At 39.0% G+C, this 24219-nt stretch overlaps 1 protein-coding gene across 2 annotated transcripts in view; it reads left to right on the top strand.

Moving 5' to 3' along the window:
- TLL1 (tolloid like 1) overlaps window positions 1-24219 on the top strand; it is a 106557-nt gene that overhangs the window by 25741 nt on the left and 56597 nt on the right. Inside the window, exons 5-7 of one of the 2 annotated variants that reach the window (XM_030564889.1) lie at window positions 3956-4061; window positions 8330-8454; window positions 18665-18780. In XM_030564889.1, the coding sequence (XP_030420749.1) occupies window positions 3956-4061; window positions 8330-8454; window positions 18665-18780 (347 nt within the window). Of the gene's footprint in view, window positions 1-3955; window positions 4075-8329; window positions 8455-18664; window positions 18781-24219 lie in introns of those variants that run through there. The other variant, XM_030564888.1, reaches the window with a different exon arrangement.

Below are 24219 nucleotides of genomic sequence, written 5' to 3'. Positions count from 1 at the left end.
TTCTTCATGGCACAGTAATAAGTTTGAAATACAAAATTATGTTTAAACTTCTGGGAGAGAAAAATGGCTTTTGGTAAAATATAGATTATAGTTAACAAGCAATTAAAATTGGTTTATCAGCAACTTTCATTTTTATTATCAAATGTGGGTGATCATGCTGAGCATGAGAAGCAATATAATTTAGAGGCTAGGGCTTAGAGTCAGGATGCTTGGGGTTTATTCCTGTTTCTGACTCTGACCTGGGTGACTTTGGCCAAGTCACTTCATCTCAGTCTGCCTAAATATCATCATTTGTAAAATGGAAGTAATGATACTTAGCTGCTTTGGAAAGCATGTGGAGATCTACAGATGAAAAATACTATGCAAGAGCAAAGGGTTATATTTATTTATTAGCTATTCCAGTCACAACAGCAGAGCATTCTGCAAGAGACAACAGATGACAGCTATGATCTAATCTAATTTTGTTGTCACTTCTTTTATGCCTAATATGCACTAGTAATATTTCATCCTTTAATTTACCTTATAGTAAGATCAGATTGTTAGTTTCCCTCTCCTGACAACAGGTTGAGGCAGAACAAACTTGCATTGTCAGTTTCTTTCTCGCTCTCCCTCCCCCCTGACACCTTCTATTCCCTTTTATAATATAGGTTGACAATCACTAATCAGATTGTGCCAGTCAGCAAAACCTGCCTACTGAAATCATTGACACTACTCACAGTAATAAGCAGAGCTGGGCTCATATTGTGAAAGGTATTTAGGCACCTAACTCCCATTGATTTACATGGGAATTAGGCATGTAATTATCTTTGAGGATCTGGGCTATATTTCTTAAGCAAAGGCTTGTACTAGAAGTGCTAATGTTGGCTTGCTCAAGGAAGGTCCATACCTTACCTAACTTTGTCCTTATTTCTCATGCACTGATGACTTGATAACATGATTACTCCCTAACTTTTTCACACATGCACATAATTTTTAATTACATTTGCATAATAATACATACATAATAAATACATCCTCAGCAACTTTTGCACATATTCAGCATTGACACATGTGCAATGTGTTACGTGCTTGTGAGGAAAGTATGGGGTTGTAATTAAATTTTTGAATTGTACTGTGAGGGAGATGTACAGTCTTTCCAATTGTTAAGGAAACACTCTAGTCAAGTTCCTTTTGATGATACAAACAGTCTGTTGCTGTCAGTGGAAACATCCTGTGTGGTCTAAGAAGGATGCTATAACTTGGCATATCCTAGCTTTTTAGGATTTTCACTGTGGGAGAGGGTGTCACACTTAATCAACTTAAATCCCTTTCAGAACGGAATTATAATAACGGATCAAGTTTCAAAAGAAATATGAAGGTACAGATGAAACAGATATAGGATATTTTAGAGTCCTACAAAATAAATAGCCTAACAGGATAAAATCAAGAGAACTATTTTTCAGTATATGGGGTTTCTCTGCTTTCATCTTAACATTGCTTTTGTTTTATTTGTTAACCAATTGCTCAGTGTTTGTGCAGCAGTGTTTTATTTTGCTTTTAGTGCCTTATTTTACCAGATGGCTTGGGTAAAACAAGAATCTAAATTACACAGCTCTTAAAAACACACAACATAACATGCAGTTTCAAAAATCTCTTTAAACTAAGCCAGGCTTATTATGTTTTAAGTATTGCACTACATGCAACTGATGTAAGCTAAGAGTTAGTTTGTGCCCTGAAAAAGCCATTGTATGATTTCGTGGTCTTAAAGCAATATTTAAATATTTTAATTTGTTATGCAATGAAGCTGTTAAAATTCCCAGCGTACTCCTTGGAATGGGACTTCGAGCAGGACTGGCAGGGAACAGACACTTCCCATGGTTCTTAATCTGAAGGGTTGAGAGAGGTTCAGACTCTTCTCCTGCTACCCTTTGAGTCCACACATTGCACATATTCTCTTCCCTACTTCTGTGTGCTGCATCCTGGACTCCTATGTATGCTAAAAGGGGTTGGGTGCAGTAACTGCTCCTTGTCCTCCTTCAGGCTTTGCCTGTGATTGGTGGATTCATGTCACAAGGAGAACTTGTTGCCACCTAGACCTGCATGTGAGTGGGTACAGTATTTACCTTTCTCCTGGGTTGGGACTGCCATTCTCAGGCCACCCACCCTTTGCTTTGCAAGTTTCCACCTTCCTGCTTAGTTCCTAACTGAAGATGCTAATGCCCCTTCTTGTCAGAGCCTTAGTCATCAGTAATTGGAATCAGAAAGACATTTCCATCAAGAGGAAATTGGCATGTGCAGCGAGGGTGTTTTTGATTTTCTGTTTGTGTTCAAGAGGTTTGGCCAGTATTGTTCATTAATGTAGGTAACAACTTTTGGTAGGAGTTCAGTGGATTTGGGTTTGAGCAAAGGCCAGTTTGCATATTTGTATACTGACAAGGACTAGTGGCTTTCGGCCGGGACCTGAGGTTGCTGGAAGGGCTGGAAGTGAGCCTCTACTTCTTACACTGATCAGGGCATCTCTCACATGTGCCCCTAACAGTTACATGAGGTTAGGGTGGGAGGGGTAGTGGGAAGTTGGCCCAAATAACTGTTGTGGTAGAAGGGGACTGAAAGGGTAGCCTCTACTTAAGCAAAGTTACTTTGGTAGCCAGCCTGTGGAATTCCCACTGAACAGCTATCTCGGGGATAACTACAGTCTGAGGGCTGGCCTTCGGGGCTTTAAATCTGGCCAGCGGGATTGCCCCCCATGGCACCACAGGCCCTGTGCCGCTCTCAGAAGCATCCAGCACCATGTCCCTGCGGTCCCTGGGCGGGGAAGCAGAGGGCTTCATGCATTGCCCTTCCATCCAGGCACCGGCTCCCGCAGCTCCCATTGGCCGGGAACGGGGAACTGCGGCCAATGGGAGTTTCAGGGGAGGTACCTGGAGGCACGGCAAGGGCAGAGCATGCAGATCCCTCCACTCCTCTCCCCCAGGGGCCGCAGCGCTTCCCGGAGTAGTGCGGGGCCAGGAGCTGGGCAGGTATGCAGGGAGCCTGTCCTGGCCCCAGTGTGCACTGCTGCCACCCCAGAGCCACTTTAGATAAGCAGCGCTGGGCTGGAGCCCAAACCCCTCCTGCACCCCATCCCCCAACTCCTTGCCCTAAGCCCCTTGCCTGCATCTCGCACCCCTTCCTGCACCCTAGCTCCCTTCCTTGAGCCCCCTCATACACTCCCACCCCTCCTGCTCCCTACTGCACCCTGCACCTATGTGTACCCCAACCTCCTGCCCCTGAGCTCCCTGCAGCACCCTGCACCTCTGTGCACCCCAACCCCCTGCCCTGAACTCCCTCCTGCACCCAACCCCTGCCCTGAGCCCCCTCCCGCAGTCAGCACCCCTCTTGCACCCCTGCCTTGAGCCCCCTCCTGCACTCCACATCTCTCCTGCACCCCAACCCCCTTCCCTGAGCCCCTTCATGCACCCCATACCCCTCCTCTGCCCCAATCCCTTGCCCTGAGCTCCTTCCTGCACACCACACCCCACATTCCCTCCCACACCCCAGCCCTCTGCCTCAGCCCTGCATACATTTCCTCACCCAGATGTGGCCCTCGGCCCCAAAAGTTTTCCACCCCTGAGCTATCTGCTGGGCTCTTTGTGGTGAGGTGGATTTTTTTCTTCTACCACTGATGGCTAAGTTAGTGACTGTTGTGACCTCCACATTTGTCATAAGTTGATGTTCTGTGCCTTATTCACTTACAGTGCATAGGTGAATGAAACAGCTAATTTATATATATATATAGTAGAATAAAGTTAGTGGTGGGTGTTCTAAGTGCATGGATCCTTCCCCATTCATCCAGTTAATAAGAGAAATTAACTATTCTAAAGATTAGATTCACTAAGATCCATGAGTTTCTGTGAATGGCATTGTAGCTCTTTTTCCGCTTCTCCCACCTTTATCAAAAGATTAATCTGAGACTTTGCTTATGACTCATTTGTAGGTCAGGAATACAACTTCCTGAAGATGGAGCCTGGAGAGGTGAACTCCCTTGGGGAACCATATGATTTTGACAGCATTATGCACTATGCCAGGAACACCTTCTCAAGGTTGGAGTCTCAGGTTATACCTTTTGACTTTTAATTCCATTCCCGTGTGTGAAAACTAGGAACCATAGATTTAACAATGGCATTTCCAGAACAACTTTAAAATATTATATTCCTTCAGCAGAGAGTGTTCCAACAGAAGGCAAAACACAGCTTATTGTTTTTCTTTAAATCCAACTATGTAGGATAATTTGATTGCTTAATGTCTCGACATGATATTCAATTTCAAAGCAGCCTTTTAATCTTGTTTTAATTTAGATTTAATATAAAGATAACCTGGAAGCCTCATTTCATAACAGTTGTCTATTATTTTGTAAAACTTCATATGCTGCAAAAAATTAAATTTAGAAGAATCAAGCACATGAAATATTTAGGCATGTGTTCCTTTCTCTAAGAGTGAAATTCACTTCAATACATAAAGTTTAAGTAATTGTGTACCTCTGTGGGTATAATGAGTGAGATGTAAGTCTGGAAAATGTACCCCACAAACCAGGGCCATGGGAAAGGGCTGAACTAGATTAGAGATGTAGTAAGTAGAGGCCCAGAGACAGAAACTTTGGTATCGAAGGCCAGGTATGAGGCCTGAGGCCTGAACTAAAGTAATGGTCAAGACTTCGCTAACATAAAGCAAAGTTAAGCTGTGAGCCAGAGGCAGGCCCTGCTCACAGAAGCTGGCAAGGAAAGGGCTGATGCTGCAAAAAGAGACATATCTAAAAGGTACTGAACATTAGATATCAGAACATTCACATACTTGTACACTCCACACAGATAACAAGGAACAGGCTAACCCATCCCAATGACAGGGGCAAAAGGATAATATGATGGATAGAGTTGTTTTGTTCGAACTAACATGTACAAGGTGAGAGGCGTCACCTTACTGTGTAGAGGGGTTGTACCTTTCTGCGTAGAAGGGTTGCACCTCAGTAAGTCAGGAGTGATGTGTAACTTGTTTGTATCTGTGTATAAGAATGCATCCCTGGGGCGGTGTCTTTGTCCAGCTGAGGGGGCAGTGGAAAGTCCCGCCACTGACTGAGCTGAGTCCATTGTCAAGAGGCACTTTCTCGTAGTATGCCCTGAGTTAGACTAAGAAATCTACAGAGAACTACCATTGTGTCCATATGGCAATAAACCTGGCCGACGTGCCTTCATACCTTAATAGACTCTGTGATCATTGGGGGTTCTCGATGAGTCTGCTGTGTCAGCTATCTGCAGAGCTGGGGCAGCGCATAAGAGGGAACACACGCACGCAGCTGAGTGATACCAACATTGAACAGAGCGGAGCACCACACCGGTAGCATCTGACAACAAGAGACTGCAGCTCATTCTGTGCTGTTCATGGTGTTAGTGGCATTAGACCCACACAATCAAGAATCCCATTGTTCCCATATTGGGAGCTCCCACATTGCTGCTCCACTGCTGGTTATCCTTGCACAGCCTGCCTATGAGGTTTGAGTTTGGGGAAGGGTCTTTCACCCATAGTGCTGATTATATTTCATACCCTGTACTCACCCACTAACCACCCTATATAAATGTTATCATTGTAATGCCAATGGACCCCACAAGGGTAAAGTCTGTGGAGGAGGATTCAGGTTCAAGTCCCTGCTCCATCTCAGACTTTGTGTGAACTTGTGCAAATTGTGTAGCTGCTGTATACCTCAGTTATTTATCTGTAAAATGGGAATAATAACATTTTCCTACTTCACAGGGGTACTGTGAGGATAAATAATTAAGATTGTGAGGCATGCGGATGTTACAGTGATGGGGACCATATATGTTCCATGAATGGATGGATAAAGCTCAGTGGTACAGGAGACAGAGCTTTCTCAGGGGCTGATCCAAGACTATAGAATGAACTCTTACATGCATTAAAGACCATCATCAGTCTCACTACTTTTCACTATAAGTGCAAGGAACACTTATATGACCTGCCTTCTCTAATATAAGCACATAGCAGCATGTACATTTAAAAAAAAACCAAAAAATCTACCAAAACAGAACACTTCACACACAGTTCTCCTCCAGGAAGATAAGTGTGGGAATGAAACACACATGGTAGATGTTGTTTAATGCACTACTAGAAGGTGCTCAAATGCTATGTTGAGGAAGGTGGTATAAGAAGTTTTATAGAATAGAAAAGAATAACCATAGTCTTAGTGTTCTGTAATGACTACAAAATGAGGATTTAGTTTCTGATCCTAGTCTTAGATGCTCCAGGCTGGCAGAAACTAAGAGTATGTCTATACTACCCGCTGGATTGGCAGGCAGCGATCAATCCAGCAGGGGTCAATTTATCACATCTAGTCTAGACATGATAAATCAAACCCCATGCATTCTCCTGTCGACTCCTGTACTCCACCACCATGAGCGGCACAGGCAGAGTCGACAGGGGAGCGGCAGCAGCCAACTCACAGCAGCAAAGACACCACCGTGAGTAGATCTAAGTACGTCGACTTCAGCTACATTATTCATGTAGCTGAAGTTGCGTAACTTAGATCGATTCCTCCCCGCACCCTGCCAGTGTAGACCAGGCCTGAGAGTGCTATAGGGAATTGTATTCTACCCCTAGGCAGAAGAGAGTGTTTTGTATCACTCACAGAGGCCCTTAAAGCTCATAAGACTTGCCATTGATTATGTTCGGAGGGGAAGTTGTATTCAGTGTGGAACTTTAACATCTGTTAGTAACTAGGATTTCGTTTAGTCACCAGGAACAGGTCAACAAAGACCACAAAACTTCATGAAGTAATAGTCACAACATATAGATAAGTATTAAGACTATCAAGGGTTTGTTATTTCCATAAGCCTTTTTAAGGTGGTGCTAGAGAACGCAAAAGAGGAATGATTTCTTATTGCCTAAATTTTAAATTCTATGGATTGGTCATTTTCAGGTTATACCAGTGGAAAAATAAAATTATAGTTTCTTGTTACAGTTGCTCTTTTGTTTTACAAAAATCCGGCTTTGTTCCTCGAAACAGTTATTCAGATGGTCAGTTAGTACTTTGAACTATTTCTTCTAATATTTAAAATAAACATATTTCCTGCAGTCTGTCTTTATGGAATAATCCCAGTCATGTCATGGAGAGTTTTATGTGTGCAATGACAGCAGGATATAGGAAAAACATTCAAAATGGCCAGTTTAGTGTACTTCAAAAAGCAGCCTCTATTCCTAGGCTCGTATTTCTGCCTTAGCACACTGAGTATTATGAAACAACATTATACTGTCAATACTGATAAATGGTAATACAAGATTTTAGCTTTCAGTGTATGTGCTACAAGTATAAATGAGTATCAAAGATAAGAAGGAAAATCTAGCAAAATTTTAAATAAGCCCAGTGACATCACATCAGAATTCAAAGGTTTTCAGACTTTGTAGCATGTTAATGGAACATATTTCTTTTTTCATATTGCTCCAAATATTAATTTAATGCTGCTATAATTAACTCAAAAAATCAGATTTAAAAAATATCAGACTTAAATCCATCAAACCAAGGACATTCTGAGATAAGATTAATACTTAATTTTGCTCTCTGTTACATCAGAGTCATTTGGAGTAATTTTGCTGAAGTCAAATGAGTTAGCATGGATTTATATCATTGTAATAGAAAGCAGAATTTGGCTCACCAATCATGTCTTAGCAGCAGAAGGATAGCTCAGGGGTCTAACACACAACAGAAGAATGATCTTACTAAATACCCTTACATTGAAATAGCTTAGCACAGTTTTATGAATTAAAGATGCATTGGCAACCTTAATTCTGAATTGCCCTGCTTTTCATGGACGCAAGTAAGACCTTTAATACCTCCTTGAGACTTCATTTGGAACAGGGACTTTGGAAGAAGAATTTCACAAGGCAATGTGTAATTGTTCATGTTGTTGCCAGGCAGACAATAGACTAAGCAAACAACAGATCCTGTCTTCAATGTGACAAGTACTAGGTCCCAACAATCTTTTCCCATTTAATTTAAATTTGAATAGGAAATTTCTGGGCTATTGTTTTCTATTCGAAATAAAAAAGTAGTTGCCAGTTTGCATTAAAGCAAGACTATTTTCTATTATCATTGCTACTGTTTAAGCCATTTTTTCAACTTGGGGAATTTTTCTCTTCCATTCACTTTTTCTTTTCTTTTTTTGTTTCATATTTTGCATTTTACCTTTTTAATTATGACAAAATATTTATTGTTTATAAAATAAATATATAATATAAAAACATGAATAGTTTTATAAAAAATTTTCTAAGGTTTTATGAGTCGATTATTGTTTTATTTTTTTTTTAGGGGTATGTTTCTGGATACCATTCTTCCTTCCCGTGATGATAATGGTATACGACCTGCCATTGGTCAGCGTACTCGTCTAAGTAAAGGAGATATTGCACAGGCAAGAAAGCTGTACAGATGTCCAGGTATTTCACCATAAAAATACACACACACACACAAGCACGTTTTACTGTGTTGTTTAAGAGAAATAATGTGTACAATTCAAGAATCAGATATAAAAATGTGTAAGTGAGGACTGTGGAATTCAAAGGATTTACGTGTAGATAAACTGCCTGAAACTTAATTTGCTCATATGACATTCTTGCTTTCTTTTGTTGTTCAGTGACTAGAAAAAACAACATACTACTTGTCAGTTCTTATTTACATTTTGTAATTTAAAACCTGAGCTATATGTAGATAGATGATAGTGATGTGTAGTGTACCACTATATTGGAATCTGAGTGTCCTCCAAAGGATCATTCTCAACATTTTTTTTGTGCACATAAGTACAAATGGAGTGCAGAAATTACATTTTTAATCAATAAACAGATTATACTCCTGCAGTGAGTTATATCTTCTAGACACATTTTGCCTGTTCAGCGTATGAAAATGTGCAATTTAAAACTACACATTAAGTGAATTATAAATGCACTATTAAGATCAGATACTGTTATCTTTCTATTCTAGTCAGTGTTTGTCATTAGCCTAGTTATACCAATTATTTTAAAACAATTTTGAACTAGAGTTATAATCTGATCTCTCAGACACTGATGTAAATCTAGAGCAACTCATTTTAAACCATGGTGCTCAGTCCTTTACCACTGTGGTGCATAACAGAGATGAGATAACACGCTGTGATTTCCCAATTCTGGGTTTGGCTGTTGGCTAGTTCAAATTTAGTGTAATTTAGAGCAGCCTCAGGGGTACTACAATGGCCATCTACCAGCCAGAATTTGCCAGAGTGCAGCATGCTCTCATTATGCCCCATATGGTGGGATAAGAAGGACATGATGACTGAGAGAATTTGCACCTGATTGTTGAAGCCAGTTATATGGCCACTTCGTACCACTTGAGCCACAAAAGGACTCAGGATTGAGCCAATGGATTTGCTTGAGATTTACATTAGTGCAAGAGGAATTAGAATCTGGCACAAGATGTTTGTATGCACACAATGCAAAGTAAGTGTCATGAAAGTTATCAGATGGCTAACAGTTATACATTGATTTGGTGAATTAAGAAGTTCTTCCACGTACACTGAACTTGTACAGAGTTGTAGGGCGAGCAAGGAAACCATCTTCTACCATTTCCTTTTTAAAATCCTTTCAGCGGCCTTCAAAAGCCCTTTAGGAGCAATTTTGAAAATGTTATTTGTAAGTTTTTACAATATAAATAGATTATTTATACTTAAGGAAGAGGGAAATAATTTCTTGCACATTATGCACTACTCAATAGATTGACACAGTAAAATATACATGGGGGAAGAGTGTCTTTTTGTCTTACAAGCGCTTAGGAATTATATACACCTACAGACACCAGAGAAATTCTTGAAGACGAAGAGAGTCAGTAGAGTCAAGAACGCTGTGCGTTCAGTCAGTATTTGTGTGATCAAAATGAATGAAGTAAACACCTCATTATATTCTGACAATATGCATTACATCTGAATGACACCCCAGATATACATTTGTTTTTTTTTCAATCTATTTGGAAAAGAGGTAGCATGTGCCTAAAACTAACCTCAAAACAAATGTTCAGGGAAAAGATGTTTTTCTGTTCATCATGATAATTATTCTTTACTGGCCATAGATTTTGTCAGTGTTTTGTTCTGCAGTGATCTTTGGGTCTGCAGGGGTCTGGCTTTACAACACCATGCAAAGTTTCTGTTTTGCAATAATATACTTTGGAAGATAGTAGCTGCTATTTGCAACACTGATAAACTAATACACACATTGAAATGAATGGAAGTATTTGAATGAGTAAGAGATGCAGGAGTATGTCCCTTTTTTGTGAAACACTTTGGCAAATTTTGGGATGAAAGGTATTGTATAAGGATCTGGTTTAATTGCATGAGTTAGTCCTATTACAATGAGTAAGAATGCTCATGTGAGTAAAGCCATAGGATTAGCTCTAAATGTAAAATATTATTTAATATAAAATGGTAAAAGTTCTCCATTAGTAAAATATTGCAAATGAAAGATGCTTAAATTGCAAAACATACAGCAAAGATTTCGAAAAATTAATATCCAATGATAAACAAGATTATCTTCAGAAACTGGGTACACTATTGTGATTAAAAATATATTTCACTGCAGACGGTAGGGAATATTAAAAGTTAATAGAGGCATATTAAGCTTTCTGTTTCATGTGAAACAGCATGGGATCATGTTAATATATCAGGCTGTGAAACTTCTGATGTTTGTTGTATTTTATAGCTATGCTATATTACCTGTATGGGTTGGAAAATGCTAATCACAATGTTTGCTTGTGGTAGAACATCAGTGTTATTAATAGTATGAATATTTGCATAGTTTTCTACTTCTGTGTTTAAATTACATTAAGTTTAATATAATAAAACAGACACAGAAGATAATCACTTAAATGACATGATTTTTATGGAATATTTTCAATTTGGGGGCTTTATGAAGGGATTCTTATGTGCTTGACTGTATTCATCCTGATGTTTCCACTTGTGGCAAATCTCCAATTATTCCTATAAACAGAGACTTTTCAGGAAGCCATCTATTGCTTCTGAGGGATTACAAATACTTGTATGGAATCCTGACCATGATCAGTTCTCTGTACTGAGGGTTATTTAGAATAAAGCACCTGAAGCGTTGCTGTGTGAATGTTCCTCCTTCTCCAGCTTCTCTATCCTGTGGGAAAACAGCCTCACTGGTGTTTTTAGTTAGGTATCATTATCCTAGAAAGTTTCTATAGGATGAGAGAAATATTTCAACTTTGGAGAGACTGGGTGATACAATGATATGTCCTGTTTTCACCAGGTGTGAAGGGGCCAGGACTATAAGATTTATAAGATAGGAGTTTGATCTGTTTGTACTTTTTAGTTTGGATTGTGGTTTTGGTGTCCTGTGTCAAGGAAAACACAGCTACCGATTTGGCATGGTTACTTCTTAATATTAAGTAAACAGAAAATACTCTTCCAGCATTTTGGCCCAGGTGTGCGGACTTTGAGTCTTTGAAATCTTACAGGACTCTGTCGCTTATTACACATATGTGATTAAGAATAAAAGGAGTAGGAAAAATAAATGAAGGAGAAGATGGACATTGATAGGTACAGAGCAAAAGAGAGATGAGCAGGAAAAAAGAGGGAAGGAAAGGGGAGAAAATGGAGAGGAGCAGGTGGAGCAAGGCTAGCAGTAGAGAATTTAGGAAGGAGAGAGGCAGGAGGAAAGAAATTTTACCAGACAACCAGTCTACAGTTTAAATTATGAAAAGCAGTCTCATCACATCATTGGTGCACTGGGACTGGGAAGGACTTAAGGGGGAGGTCCAGTTTTTTTCCTGTCCTGCTGCTGCTGAAGTGGTCTCTGCTGTTTCTAGATTTAATCCCTGGAAAGTCCAGCTTTGCTTCTTCTACACTATATAGCTGGTCAAGGGAAGCTTCTGAGGCTCGATAAGCCTGGAGAGGGCTTTTCCTAAAGGGAAGCTCGCCATCTCTGGAGGCTTGGGAGGGAGGGAGGGAGGAAAAGTGGGCCTCAACGTCTCCTTTTCCCATTCCTGCTGTTGCTGAGGAAGACCCTGCTGCTCCTGGGGCCTGGCTCAGTCCTCCCTGTTAAGTCAGAAATAGTTGGCCACTAATTCTATGTTCTTTATTTTCTTGGTGCCCAACTTGAGACACCTGGAGTCTGATTTGCAAAAATGTTGAGCATGCACAGCTGCAACTGATGTCAATGGGAGCTGTGTTTTGAACATATACAATATTAAGTACTCAGAAAAATCCTGCCCTAGGCATATCAGATTTGGAGCCCAAAATTAGTGGATGCTTGACAATTTTAACTTTAATGTCATGTGCCTCAGATCCACACCCATAAAATGGTGATACTTAATGCCACTTTACCTCATGGGTGTTGTAAAGATAAATTGATTACTGTTTGAACCAGTCATATAGTTCAAACTCACTGTGATGATGAATGCCATAGAAAAACCCACCAGGAAACTAATCATTCTGTATTCAGTGCATTGTTTAAATGGTGTGTGCCAAATAAGCCCATGGGGCCACACGCTGACTGATAAAAGGATAGAAGGATGAAAAGAAATATTGAATAGCTACCCGTTCAGTAAACATCATCCATCTTATGATCTGAATGCAGCTGTGGTCTTGTGGAAAAAATATTAAGTGATCATGTAATTAAAGGCTGCATCATAATGCATCTGCTGCACTTGAATTAATTTAGTTTTTGAGTTTTTGGCTTTGCAACCTGAAATACATACACACAACAGCAATATTATTCACCACTCCAGCTTCAGTGCAGGAAACTAAAATACTTCTTAATGTTTTTATACAAGTAAGCCACCATTAAATCAGTTATGTATACACATTTACCATGCAGTGGCCTGAGAGTCTTTTTAGTATTTCCCCCATAACTTTAAAAAGAGAGAACTGCAGCATCTCAAACACTTGTATGTAGCAAATACTGATTGTTGTTTTTTTTTTAGTTTAAAAATAAATACTATATCTCTTGCAGGTATTTTAAAGGCATGTTTTATTGTGGTATGCTCCATGTATTTGTAACTATTAGGGGCCTTGTAACTTTCAATATTCAGTTTGACTCTTAAGCAGGGAGGGAGCAGCTCAGATAAGAGAAATTTTGCAGACATGCCAGGGTTTGCTAACCCATTCTATATAATTAATGAAATGTTGACAAATGTCACTGATGGCAGTTGCTTTGTATGTGTGTATGGTGTGACATACATGACTGTTTCCATATCCTTCCATCTGTTTGCTGTCTGTAAAAATTGCTGATCTTCGTAAGAAAGAGGCAGAAATAATTTCCCTCTCCTCACCCCACGCACACAGAACTCTCTTGGTTTCTACAAGGGGTGTTAGAAGTCCATACTTCTTGAGCTGTAAAATAAACAGATTGCCATTCCATACTGGAAGGACTGCAGTTTTGTTTCCACTACATGCCTAACCTAATAAAATTGAAATAGGGCATAACATTTAGAGAAGCCAGGCAATAGAGGAAATACCAGCTATGTTAACCTTTAATAAGGGAGTAAAAGTGATCTTTGTAAAAACAGAGGTGTGTAACATAGAGGTAGTAATTAGTTTATTCTGGCATGAAAAATACTAAAATTGGTTCTTAGGAAATGTAAATAAGTCACCATACATTTAATTGTATCATATGGTCACATTTCTTTTTAATAGTGGAGCCCATTACTCATGGACACAATGATCAGTGAAATAGTTTATAGTGAAGCATTTCATAAGCCTAATCACAAATAATGTAATTGTTGGCAGTCCAATTATGGAAAGAAACCCTCTGAATTCTCTTGTGATGGAATTTTAACTAACTGCTTCAAGAACCTCTGAGCCATTGAAAAGAAATGTGCTTTTAAAGAAGGGCGGGGGGTTTGCCCAAATATTGCCCAATCAAAGGCAGCATTGGAAACTGGCCAAGGACTCAAAGGCTGTGCCTGATTTGTGTGACATATGGAGTAGACTGTATCTGCCCTTATTTTTAATATGGAGTATGTCATCCTTTTCTAGTTTAATCTAAGTGAACAGTGTCTTTAGAGATGAAAGTTCCCACAGGCCACTTTGTTCTACTTGGGGCTCGGTTCGTCCATGTTACTAGAGCAAATTAACAAATAGATCATTAAACTAATTCAGCTTTCATAATAAAGTAAAGCAAAATGATCAAATCGTGTGACTACATGACTTTGATTAACAAGTAGAAGAGGCTTATCTACAATCCTTTTTCTTGGCTGACAAGATATGTTTAACTTAAACAGTAAATATTGTCAAATATATGACATAGAAGAGTATTTTAAACTTCAATTATATAAAATTGTATTAGAAAAGATCTGATTTTAAACCCTCCCCCTCACTCTATCGAAAGTTTTGGAGGTTTTAGTTTGTCCCCTTATAGGACTCCATGAACCACTTGGAGATCACTTTGATCCACATAAATTCAGCTGAAGTGACCTTACCACACTGGAGAATCAACCGCCAAATTTTATTATTAGCTCTTTTCAGAGAGGTGTTTTTTTAAAAAAAAACAAAACACAACCTATTTCATAGTTCAGCCAGGTAGATGCTCAAATTCTTTAAATGAAATTTTAGGAGCTGTGCTGTTTAACTGGCTGAGGTTGATTTTATAGCAATGTAATTTAAGTATCTGAATAGAGTAAATCTCCATATTTTAGCTCTGTGTGCTCAGGGGTGGCTCTAGATACTTCGCCACCCCAAGCACAGCAGGTAGGCTGCCTTCGGTGGCATGCCTGCGGGAGGTCCCCGGTCCCATGGATTCAGCGGCACACCTGCGAGAGGTCTGCTGAAACCAGGGACCAGCGGACCCTCTGCAGGCATGCCGCCAAAGGCAGCCTGCCTGCCACCCTCGTGGCAACTGGCAGAGCGCGCCCCGTGGCTTGCTGCCCCAAGCACGAGCTTGGCATGCTGGTGCCTGGAGCCGCCCCTGTGTGTGCTTTACTGGGCTGCAGACTCTGATGATTCCCTATGTTACTTCAGTGACCTCCTTTATTTTTGATATACTGTGGAGTTCCTAACTGACTTCCATTATATACCTTATGCACTTCAGCCCTCTTATATATATTACATGGTAATATGTATATAGCTATCTGTAGATATATATTGAATTATTGAACGATATTTTAAATTGTTTTGTGGTTTAGAGTTAAGGTTATGTGTAAACAAAGCACTTCTTACACGTTGCTATTTTGTTAATAACTCGCCCTCAATGTATGGAATGTAATGATGATGAAATATTTATATCTTACTGTATTAGTTCAGAAATGTATTGCTTAGGTATTTTTAGTTGTAATAAATGTATGTAGTTATTATTGGAATTACTTTAACTGTATTCTAGGTTAACAACAGACATCCTAAATGTATAGGCATGAATCATAGAGTCATGGAATATCAGGATTGGAAGGGACCTCAGGAGGTCATGTAGTCCAACCCCCTGCTCAAAGCAAGACCAACACCAACTAAATCATCCCAGCCAGGGCTTTCTCAAGCTTGACCTTAAAAACCTCTAAGGAAGGAGATTCCACCACCTCCCTAGGTAATCCATTCAGGGCTTCACCACCCTCCTAGGGAAACAGTGTTTCGTACTATCCAATCTAAACATCCTCCACTGCAACTTGAGACCATTACTCCTTATTCTGTCATCTAGTGCCACTAAGAACAGTCTAGATCCATCCTCTTTGGAACTCCCTTTCAGGTAGTTGAAGGCTGCTGTCAAATCCCACCTCATTCTTCTCTTCTGCAGACTAAACAATCCCAGTTCCCTCAGCCTTTCCTCATAAATTATGTGCCCCAGCCCTCTAATCATTTTTGTTGCCCTCCGCTAGACTCTTTCCAATTTTTCTACATCCTTCTTGTAGTATGGGGCCCAAAACTGGACACAGTACTCCAAAAGAGGCCTCACCAATGCCAAATAGAGGGGAGTGATCACGTCCCTCGAGCTGCTGGCAGTGCCCTTACTTATACAGCCCAAAATGCCATTAGCCTTTTTGGCAACCAGGGCACACTGTCGACTCATATCTAGCTTCTCATCTTCTGTAACCCCTAGGTCCTTTTCTGCAGAACTGCTGCCTAGCCATTCAGTCCCTAGTCTGTAGCAGTGCATGGGATTCTTCCGTCCTAAGTGCAGGACTCTGCACTTGTCCTTCTTGAACCTCATCAGATTTCTTTTGGCCCAATCCTCTAATTTGTCTAGGTCCCTCTGTATCCTATCCCTACCTTCCAGCATATCTACCACTCCTTCCAGTTTAGTGTCATCTGCAAACTTGCTGAGAGTGCAATCCACGCCATCCTCCAGATCTTTAATGAAGATATTGAACAAAACCAGCCCCAGGACCGACCCTTGCGGCGCTCTGCTTGATACTGGCTGCTAACTAGACATGGAGCCGTTGATCACTAGCTGTTGAGCTCAATGATTAACAAACTTTCTATCCACCTTATAGAAGCAGGGGAGACTACAGCAGTTCTGGGTCTCTGGGAAATGCATCGTTGTTTGAAGATAGTTGTTTGTGTGGTTGTTATATGGTTTGGTAATTTAACATGAAAGATTATTTTTAAGCAAAGGCCTGGATTCTTCCATACCAATCTCTTGTACCTATGGAAGAGGAGGAGACCCCTGTAGCTCCATCCTAGCATGGAGGCACTCTTAACAGGATTAGGGTTTGCAGCTGGTGAGAGGATTTTGAGGAGTGTGTGGTTGTGGGGGGAATGGGTGGGAGATGCAGTATATATGTTATCCTCCCACGAGCCTCATGGGTAATCTGCTGAAAAGGTGCTTAGTTACTATGGTGATGGGTACTTACCTAGGTAGACTGATATGAAAAGCAGCCCTATCTGCGTTACATACATCCTCTCCATGACATGTAAGAATACCACCTCCTCTCTTCAAGAGAGGTTCAGAATGAAGAAACTAATAGGAGAAGCCTTGGCATTGTAATCCCATCAAAACCACACTGGTGGGGAGGTGAAGGTGGTGAAGGAGCAAGAGCAGGGCTTCTGAAGATAGTGTGCAGTACCTTTGGATCCAGTGAATTTCCTGAATTCCACACAGATCTCATGGGCAGAACCACGCTTCCGTTCTGGTTCTGCTTCATTGCATTTGAAGCAATATTATTGTGTCCCGAGGCTTCTTTTAAACCTGTAGGCAAAGCTTTGGTTTCATATCAGTCAGCACTAGGGAAATCCAGTACAGCACTCTGCAATTTATTTGAAATTTCATTCATGCTGAGTTAAAATAAACTCTTGTTAATTATGGTAGAGAATTTTCTCTAAAAAAATGACTTTCCTGTGCATGTAATTTTACATAATTGTCTGTAAATTAAAAGAGAGAGAGAAACGTATTTTTAAAATAAAGGCAGTAAGAAATTTTTCTTTATTTTGGTTCTTAAAGGACACAATATTATGCCACTTTGACCTTGAACATTTTTGATGGAATGAGAGTCCTTTTTTTTTCTCCTTTATCACAATCACTATTTAATCTTCAGAAGTCATGGTTAGTACTTTGAATAGAGTTTTTAAACCTGATTTTACAATGCAGTTGTCAGATTAAATCTTGGACACATTTTAACAAGGCAGCAAGCACCTAACTTTATAGCTGCATTGTCTGGCTTCAAAATACAGTCTCCTCCTTTGTACCCTCTTATCTAAAGGTTTTTCCAGATCATTTATAATTCATTGAGATTTTGATGATACGGTGGTTCACCTGCTGGCAGCTGTAGCCCTGTAATTTAAAAGTATTGCAGATCTGATTACACTGTCAGTCACGGGGTAATATTCTCAAGTTCACATCTCTCCGATCACACCTACAAAATCAGTAGGTGAAACAACTTGTTGTTTGAAGGTCACAAAAATGACTGACTAAGGTGTAAGAATCCTACTTGAATCAGCTTTAATGGTAGAGAATGGCAGTAGCTTGTGATGATATAGCTCCGTGGGAAGAAAGAATTATTAATCAGTAACCCCAGCAGCTAGCAGCATGATTGACGGGTAAGCTAAAGGCTTTAGTAATATAGAATATCAAAGCTTTTGGTATTATGGGTCTTTACATTTGTTTCTCTTTATTACTATCTCCACAAATCATTTTTTGTGCAAAAGATTTTGTTGAATTTAGGATTTAGGTTTCCTATTCTAATATGAATGAATGACATCAGTTCATAGTCAGCCTTAATGTTGACAATGTAAATGAAACTGCTGGTTCATTTCTCATATGTCAGTCACTTAAACACTGTGTTTTTCTTTTAGTTCTTCTCAGATAATTTAGGTATGGGTGTGGGTATTGCATGTAAATTCAGAAAGTTGTACAGAAATAAAATTATATGTATAATTTTGCTATGTGATTGTCAGCCATGAAATTTTTAAAAACTCTTGCAATTTTGGTTATGTCAGCTGCACAGAATATAAGTGAAAGGATTCATGGAAAGAAAAAACTATGTATAAAAAACAAAATGTATAGCAGACTGGTTCAAATTATTGCTTTTGACTAAATCATAACATCACTAGACCACTTTTCATTCTGCCTGTGTACTGAATCAAATCAATTCTAAAAAAATATTGTAAAGGAGACACTTCTTCCTGTGTGCCTTATAAGACACATGAATTTCTCTGTTTTTACCATCTTTTGTTTCTTTCAGCATGTGGAGAAACACTGCAAGAATCTACAGGCAACTTTTCTTCTCCAGGATTTCCAAATGGTTATCCTTCCTATACACACTGTATATGGCGAATCTCTGTTACCCCAGGGGAGAAGGTACTTAACCATTATTTCACCACCTCTGTCCCTCAAAATAAATGCAAGCATTCCTTTTCTAAAAGATATTCTTCCCTGATTATTTAGCTTTTCTTTTTACTTTTTTTTTTTAAGTTTGAATAATATCAGGAATCGATTCAATCTCTTGAGTCAATATGTTACAGACTTTGAACTGTAGGCAATTGATTTGATTTTGGCCCATGTTATTAGATGCTAAGGTTGTTGCCATCTGATGGTTGTTTAAATGAAATAAGTTCATGGCTGTAGTCCACTTCTTAGTAGGTAGATGTTCATATCACAAAACTTGCATCCCCATTGACAGCCTCAGCCTAAAGGCAGAGGGCTTTAATGGGCATGGAGTTTCAAATACCTTTTCATCTGCATGGATGATCCTTCCAGTTTGGGGCTGAGGCACACTGCTTGTGCAGCATGGAGAAACCCAGACTGACTGTGTGGCCTACCTAATACCAGCACTTTTAATGCAGTCAGTGGGTTTATATTTGTAAATTGAATATAATACAATGGAAAGTAAGAAGAAGCTATAAGAGTTTTAAATGTATCATTGTAAGTGTTCTCTGGTGGTGTTCTAGTGGAGAATTTGTATACCTTGATTTCAGGAGTTTAAATTTCATTGTGAAAATGTGCATGATGCTGAAGCAGAGTCCAAGTTCTCAGCCTAGGTGTAAATTTTAGAAAAAATGGATTGAGAAATGATTGGGCTGGTACTAAGTAAGGGAAGGACATGAGGCTTCCTTTTGCAAAGTTTTTGTGATATTGAAGGCACAAGCTGGCTCTTCTTTTCTAGGGCATTCCAGGTTTTACCATATTTTGTTCTCATTTATTTACTAGGATATTGATCTCCCTCCATGTAAACCGATTCAGTGGGATGAAGGGAGGTATAGAGAGTTTTCTCACAGACAAAATGTGCAGAAAAAAAGTGCACAAGTACATTTTAAAGAGATGGAAAGGGTTTTGGGAGGGCAATATTAAGCAAACTGATACAGCTTTGAAGAGAGGGCTGTAAGAACTAAAAAGCACCCTTCATACTAGAGTAAAAAAAATCCCAAGTCCACCATACTCCACCAGATATTGCATTCAGACCATGCCCTACTCTCCCATTCCTTCTCTTAAAACAAAATTACTATATTCTTAGTTCTCTCAAGGTCTGTGTCTCTGCAGCCTAATGAACATGTTTGTTTTCTGATACACTGATAGATCTCAGAGAGATGAGAGAGCTATTGCCATTGTTATGAACAAAAGCAAAGCCTTTTGGAATGTGTTAGTCCTACTGTTGTCAGGCACCTGAAACAGGATGAAAAATAAGCAGTCTCAAATGCTCGGAGGATGTTGGTGGCACTGCAGGCTGGTAGGGAGTGGCAAATAAAACCGGATGAATAGGAGGTTTGCATAAAAGAAGCAAATACATCTGGAGGGATAATTTTACATCCCCCTTCCCTGCACTGAAGCACAGTTAATGCTACCGTAGCAAAAATGTAATGTCCTACATTCTTTTCTTTTCTCCAATAAAATAAATAAATATATAAAGTTTTAGGGTTTAATTGTTGCTGTTTTGTTTAACTTAGAAAGCGGTTCTTTCTGAGGATTTCTAGAACATATGCAATTTCATATGAATGGCTCCAAGGACCTTAGGTATATTATAATATATTTATAATGTTGTTGCAGAGCCCAAAGGCCCCAACTAGGATTGGGGCCCATTATGCTAGACATTGTACAAACTCATAGCAAGCGAGAGAGCACCTGTCCTGAAGATCTTACAGTATAAGAAGACAAAAAACAGATGAAGAACAAAGAATGATTCCCTAAATGTACTTTGATATGACATATAGTATTTATCAGTCTCAACTCCATCTGCAGGCTCTGAAACAATATCCATTGATTTCTGTAGCAGCTGAGAGCGGAATATGCACATTTTGTATAAGTGTTCCATGTATTAAAATCAAAGGATTAATTTTTGCCTCATTTCACACTAAGTTATACCTTACTTGAAATAAATGGGAATACTTGTAGAGTAAGGTACTTAATGTGAACAAGGGTTGACAGAATCAGAGTCTAAGAATTAATTGACATACAAAACACAATACCTCAGAAGCAGATATTTAGGTCTATTTAATCAAACATATATGGATGATGGTAGAACATCAGTCTCTTTTTCCATTGCATTCCCTATGAAGGAACAATTGAAACATAATTATGTTTGTATTTTACTTCTTTTGCTTTTAAACACTGAAATAAATGGTACAATAATGTTAAGTGCTGTTTGTTTTGGGATTTTGCATTTATACTCATTTGCCCCTAAAATAAGATGGGACCTAATAATCGATTGACAAGTCTTAACTCTACTCTTCCTGGCTTCTTGCGCTTTGGTTTCTTTGAACTGAACAGTATATTGTTTCAACATAGTTTGGTGGATGTTTTGGTGAGATGTTACTTTTTCCCTATATTCATTCCAGAATCCATACTGACTTATGCTAACACAGATCCTCTATGAGGTCACTGGTGGTAGGAAATTAAGAGGGATGAGGTTGCAAGAGTGGTATTGGTAACAAACACTGCCATTTGAAGGGTGAATCCCTGCTTTCTGGCTCTGAGGATTTAGTTAGCATAGGGGGCTAAACTGTACCAATGTTTTCTGGATCTGGCCCTTTGAATATGCAATATTCAATATTCTCTGTTTTTCCTTTAGTGTTTATATGGATGCTTAAATAGGACAACTAATCCTCAGCTATTATGAAAGTAATATTAAATTTTAAAAAATCCTTGCAGAAATGTATAGAATAGCCCTGTTTCCACAATGTATTTTGTTCTTTATCTCCCAGCAAATAAGAGGTGTGATATATTATTCTATTTGAGGCTGCAATGGCATGACTGACTTTGCTTACGTAGCCCATTATTTCTTAATTGTGCTGACAAATGTTCATTGACTGTCTTTCTCTGGAGACTTTCAGTCATCCTGTCCCCTTGAACTGTTGTTCTGCCTTGTCTCCAGCTCTCCAGATTACTGCAGAGTTGCAAAATGGAACCTTAAATATATTCACATTGATTTCTGACCACGAATCATGCCATTTTTAGCTCAGTAGTTCAACAGCCATAAACCCTAATACAGTAGCATTGAAGGAATCCTGTAGAAATATTATAAGAAGCTATAGCTCTGATATGGTGTGTTTCCCATAACAAAGCTCTTTGTCATCTCATTCATTGAGTGAATAAAATGTTAAAGTTCTTCATTATCTCTTTGAATTAGACATTTATAAATGCATCCTGGGTCTTTTCAACACTTACATATTACCTAATGGAAAGAGATTGTTAGAATTAGTTTTCCATTAAGACTATGTTTACTTTTATTTTTGAAGTTAATGGAAAGGCGATTCAACTATAAAAAATAGATAGCTGAAGTATGAAAATATAGCTAAAATATTACCTACAACTTTATATCTTCCAATGCAAATAATTAATACATTTTTATAAAAAGATGTTAACTGCTAGTGTAATAAAGAAAAATGTACAGCAGATTCAGGAACAATTGTGACTGATTTTAAAGTATTCAGTTCTGATCCCCAGGCTCAGGTTTTAAGCCTAGTACATAATTTGATTAATATTCCATCATTACAGATCTTAGCTTCTGAAATAAGTACAGTAGAATCTCGGAGTTATGAACTGACAGGTCAACAAAACAACTCTTTGGAACTCAATCAGGCAGCAGCAAAAAAAAAAAAAAAAAAGGAAAGTACAGTTCTTGTTAAACGTAAACTACGAAAAAAATAAAGAGGAAGCAGCATTCTTCTTTTCCATAGTAAAGTTTCAAAGCTGTATTAAGTCAATGTTCATTTGTAAACTTGTGAAAGAACAACCTTAACTTTCTGTTCAGAGTTAGACATTTCAGAGTTGTGAATAACCTCCATTCCTGAAGTGTTTGTAACTCTGAGGTTCTATTGTATGACCCAGAATTCCTACAGCTGTTCCTTTGTGAGATGATGAAATAAGACCTAAATGTTTTGTGTTTTCCAGTTTATCAAATTTATACTGAAAACATTAATTCTTTGCTTGTGGATTGAGGAATTTAATACTAGTTTCTGGCTGTCCCATACAGTAATGGGGAAGGGACACAAAGATCAAGTAAGGACTGGTCAGATTTGTTGCAGTCCCTGCACTTAAAGGGGTGCAGGTCTATTTTTAAGATGCTTTCCCCAGAGTTTATAAAATCCCTAAGTGGATGGGGAGCAGGCAGAAGCATGCTCTGTTTCCCCCCTCCGCCCCAAACTGCCAGCCAGCGAAGCTGGACAGCTGCACAAAGCACTGCTGCACTCATTAAGGGGGCATGGCAGTTCATGTTCCCTTTAGCACACCAGGGAACTTTGGGAAAGTGTTTCTGATGCTTACCATGATGCTCTCAACCACATATGTGCAGGGCTGTGTTAAAGGCACAATCTAGCCATTAAAAGATGGCTAGATTGTGCACCAGTTCATTTAGCCTTGATTTTGTTTAATCCCATTGTTTCATTTTCTTGGGGAGGTTTACCTAGTGTTTTAAATGAGTGTCTGTCTAACCTTTTTCCCAGTACTGCCCAACTTTTAAGTTGGGCTATCCAAAATAAGAAAGAAACCAATTTTTCTTTACTTGAAACTTCTTTCCTTTTCTTGGTATTCAATTGCTCTCAGTCACTTATATTTAAGCTGTATATTAGTTTGCCTACAATATCTAATTGTTTATCTCCTATTAGAAGATCAAGTTGCCTGGGAAAGATTGTGATTTGTGGATAAATACTGTATTAGATGTTCCTCAACAAGGGACATATAGTATGCCTTGAAGCAATGAAAATAAACCTTTAAGTGACTATTCGTGCGCATTGCTCAGATTAAATTTTTTTTTTCTCCTCACAGTTGGAGTAAGAGAGATTCCCTGACAGTTTTAAATGACAAACGCAGCTGGTATGTGGCTGCCATGGGAATATATTGTAGTAGTGTGAAATTTAAATTAGTGCACAGTAGCAAATGTTTCCTCTCTAACAGCATATTTAAAATTTGAGTACCCAGTATTAAAGTCACATGACACATGCGAAAATGGTCTGTAACGCAGGATCTGTAATGATGTTTTCTGTCGTAGTGCAAGTATGTTGCGGATCGGTTGTCTTATTGAATATTTTTGGTAAAGCACAGTGAGGAATTGTTTTAAAAAGACTTTTGATCTCTTAAACAAAATGCAGTTGCGAGAAAATAAAGTGAGCTGCTTTCCCCATTGCTCACTGGGCCCAATTTTACCCTTATTTATATGTTTGTAACTCCCGCTGAATCATGAAGAGTTAACCATATGAAGTGGGTGCAGAACTGTTTCCAGGGTTAGTTTGAATGTTCAGAATCAAACTTCCTACATTAAAAAATGGAATAAGGGGAAAGAAGGAAAATCAAAGCTAATGAAAGCCT

This window comes from Gopherus evgoodei, chromosome 5 (genome assembly GCF_007399415.2).
Source record: "Gopherus evgoodei ecotype Sinaloan lineage chromosome 5, rGopEvg1_v1.p, whole genome shotgun sequence".
Taxonomy (NCBI): Eukaryota; Metazoa; Chordata; order Testudines; family Testudinidae; genus Gopherus; species Gopherus evgoodei.
This window is presented reverse-complemented; position numbering and strand designations above follow the sequence as displayed.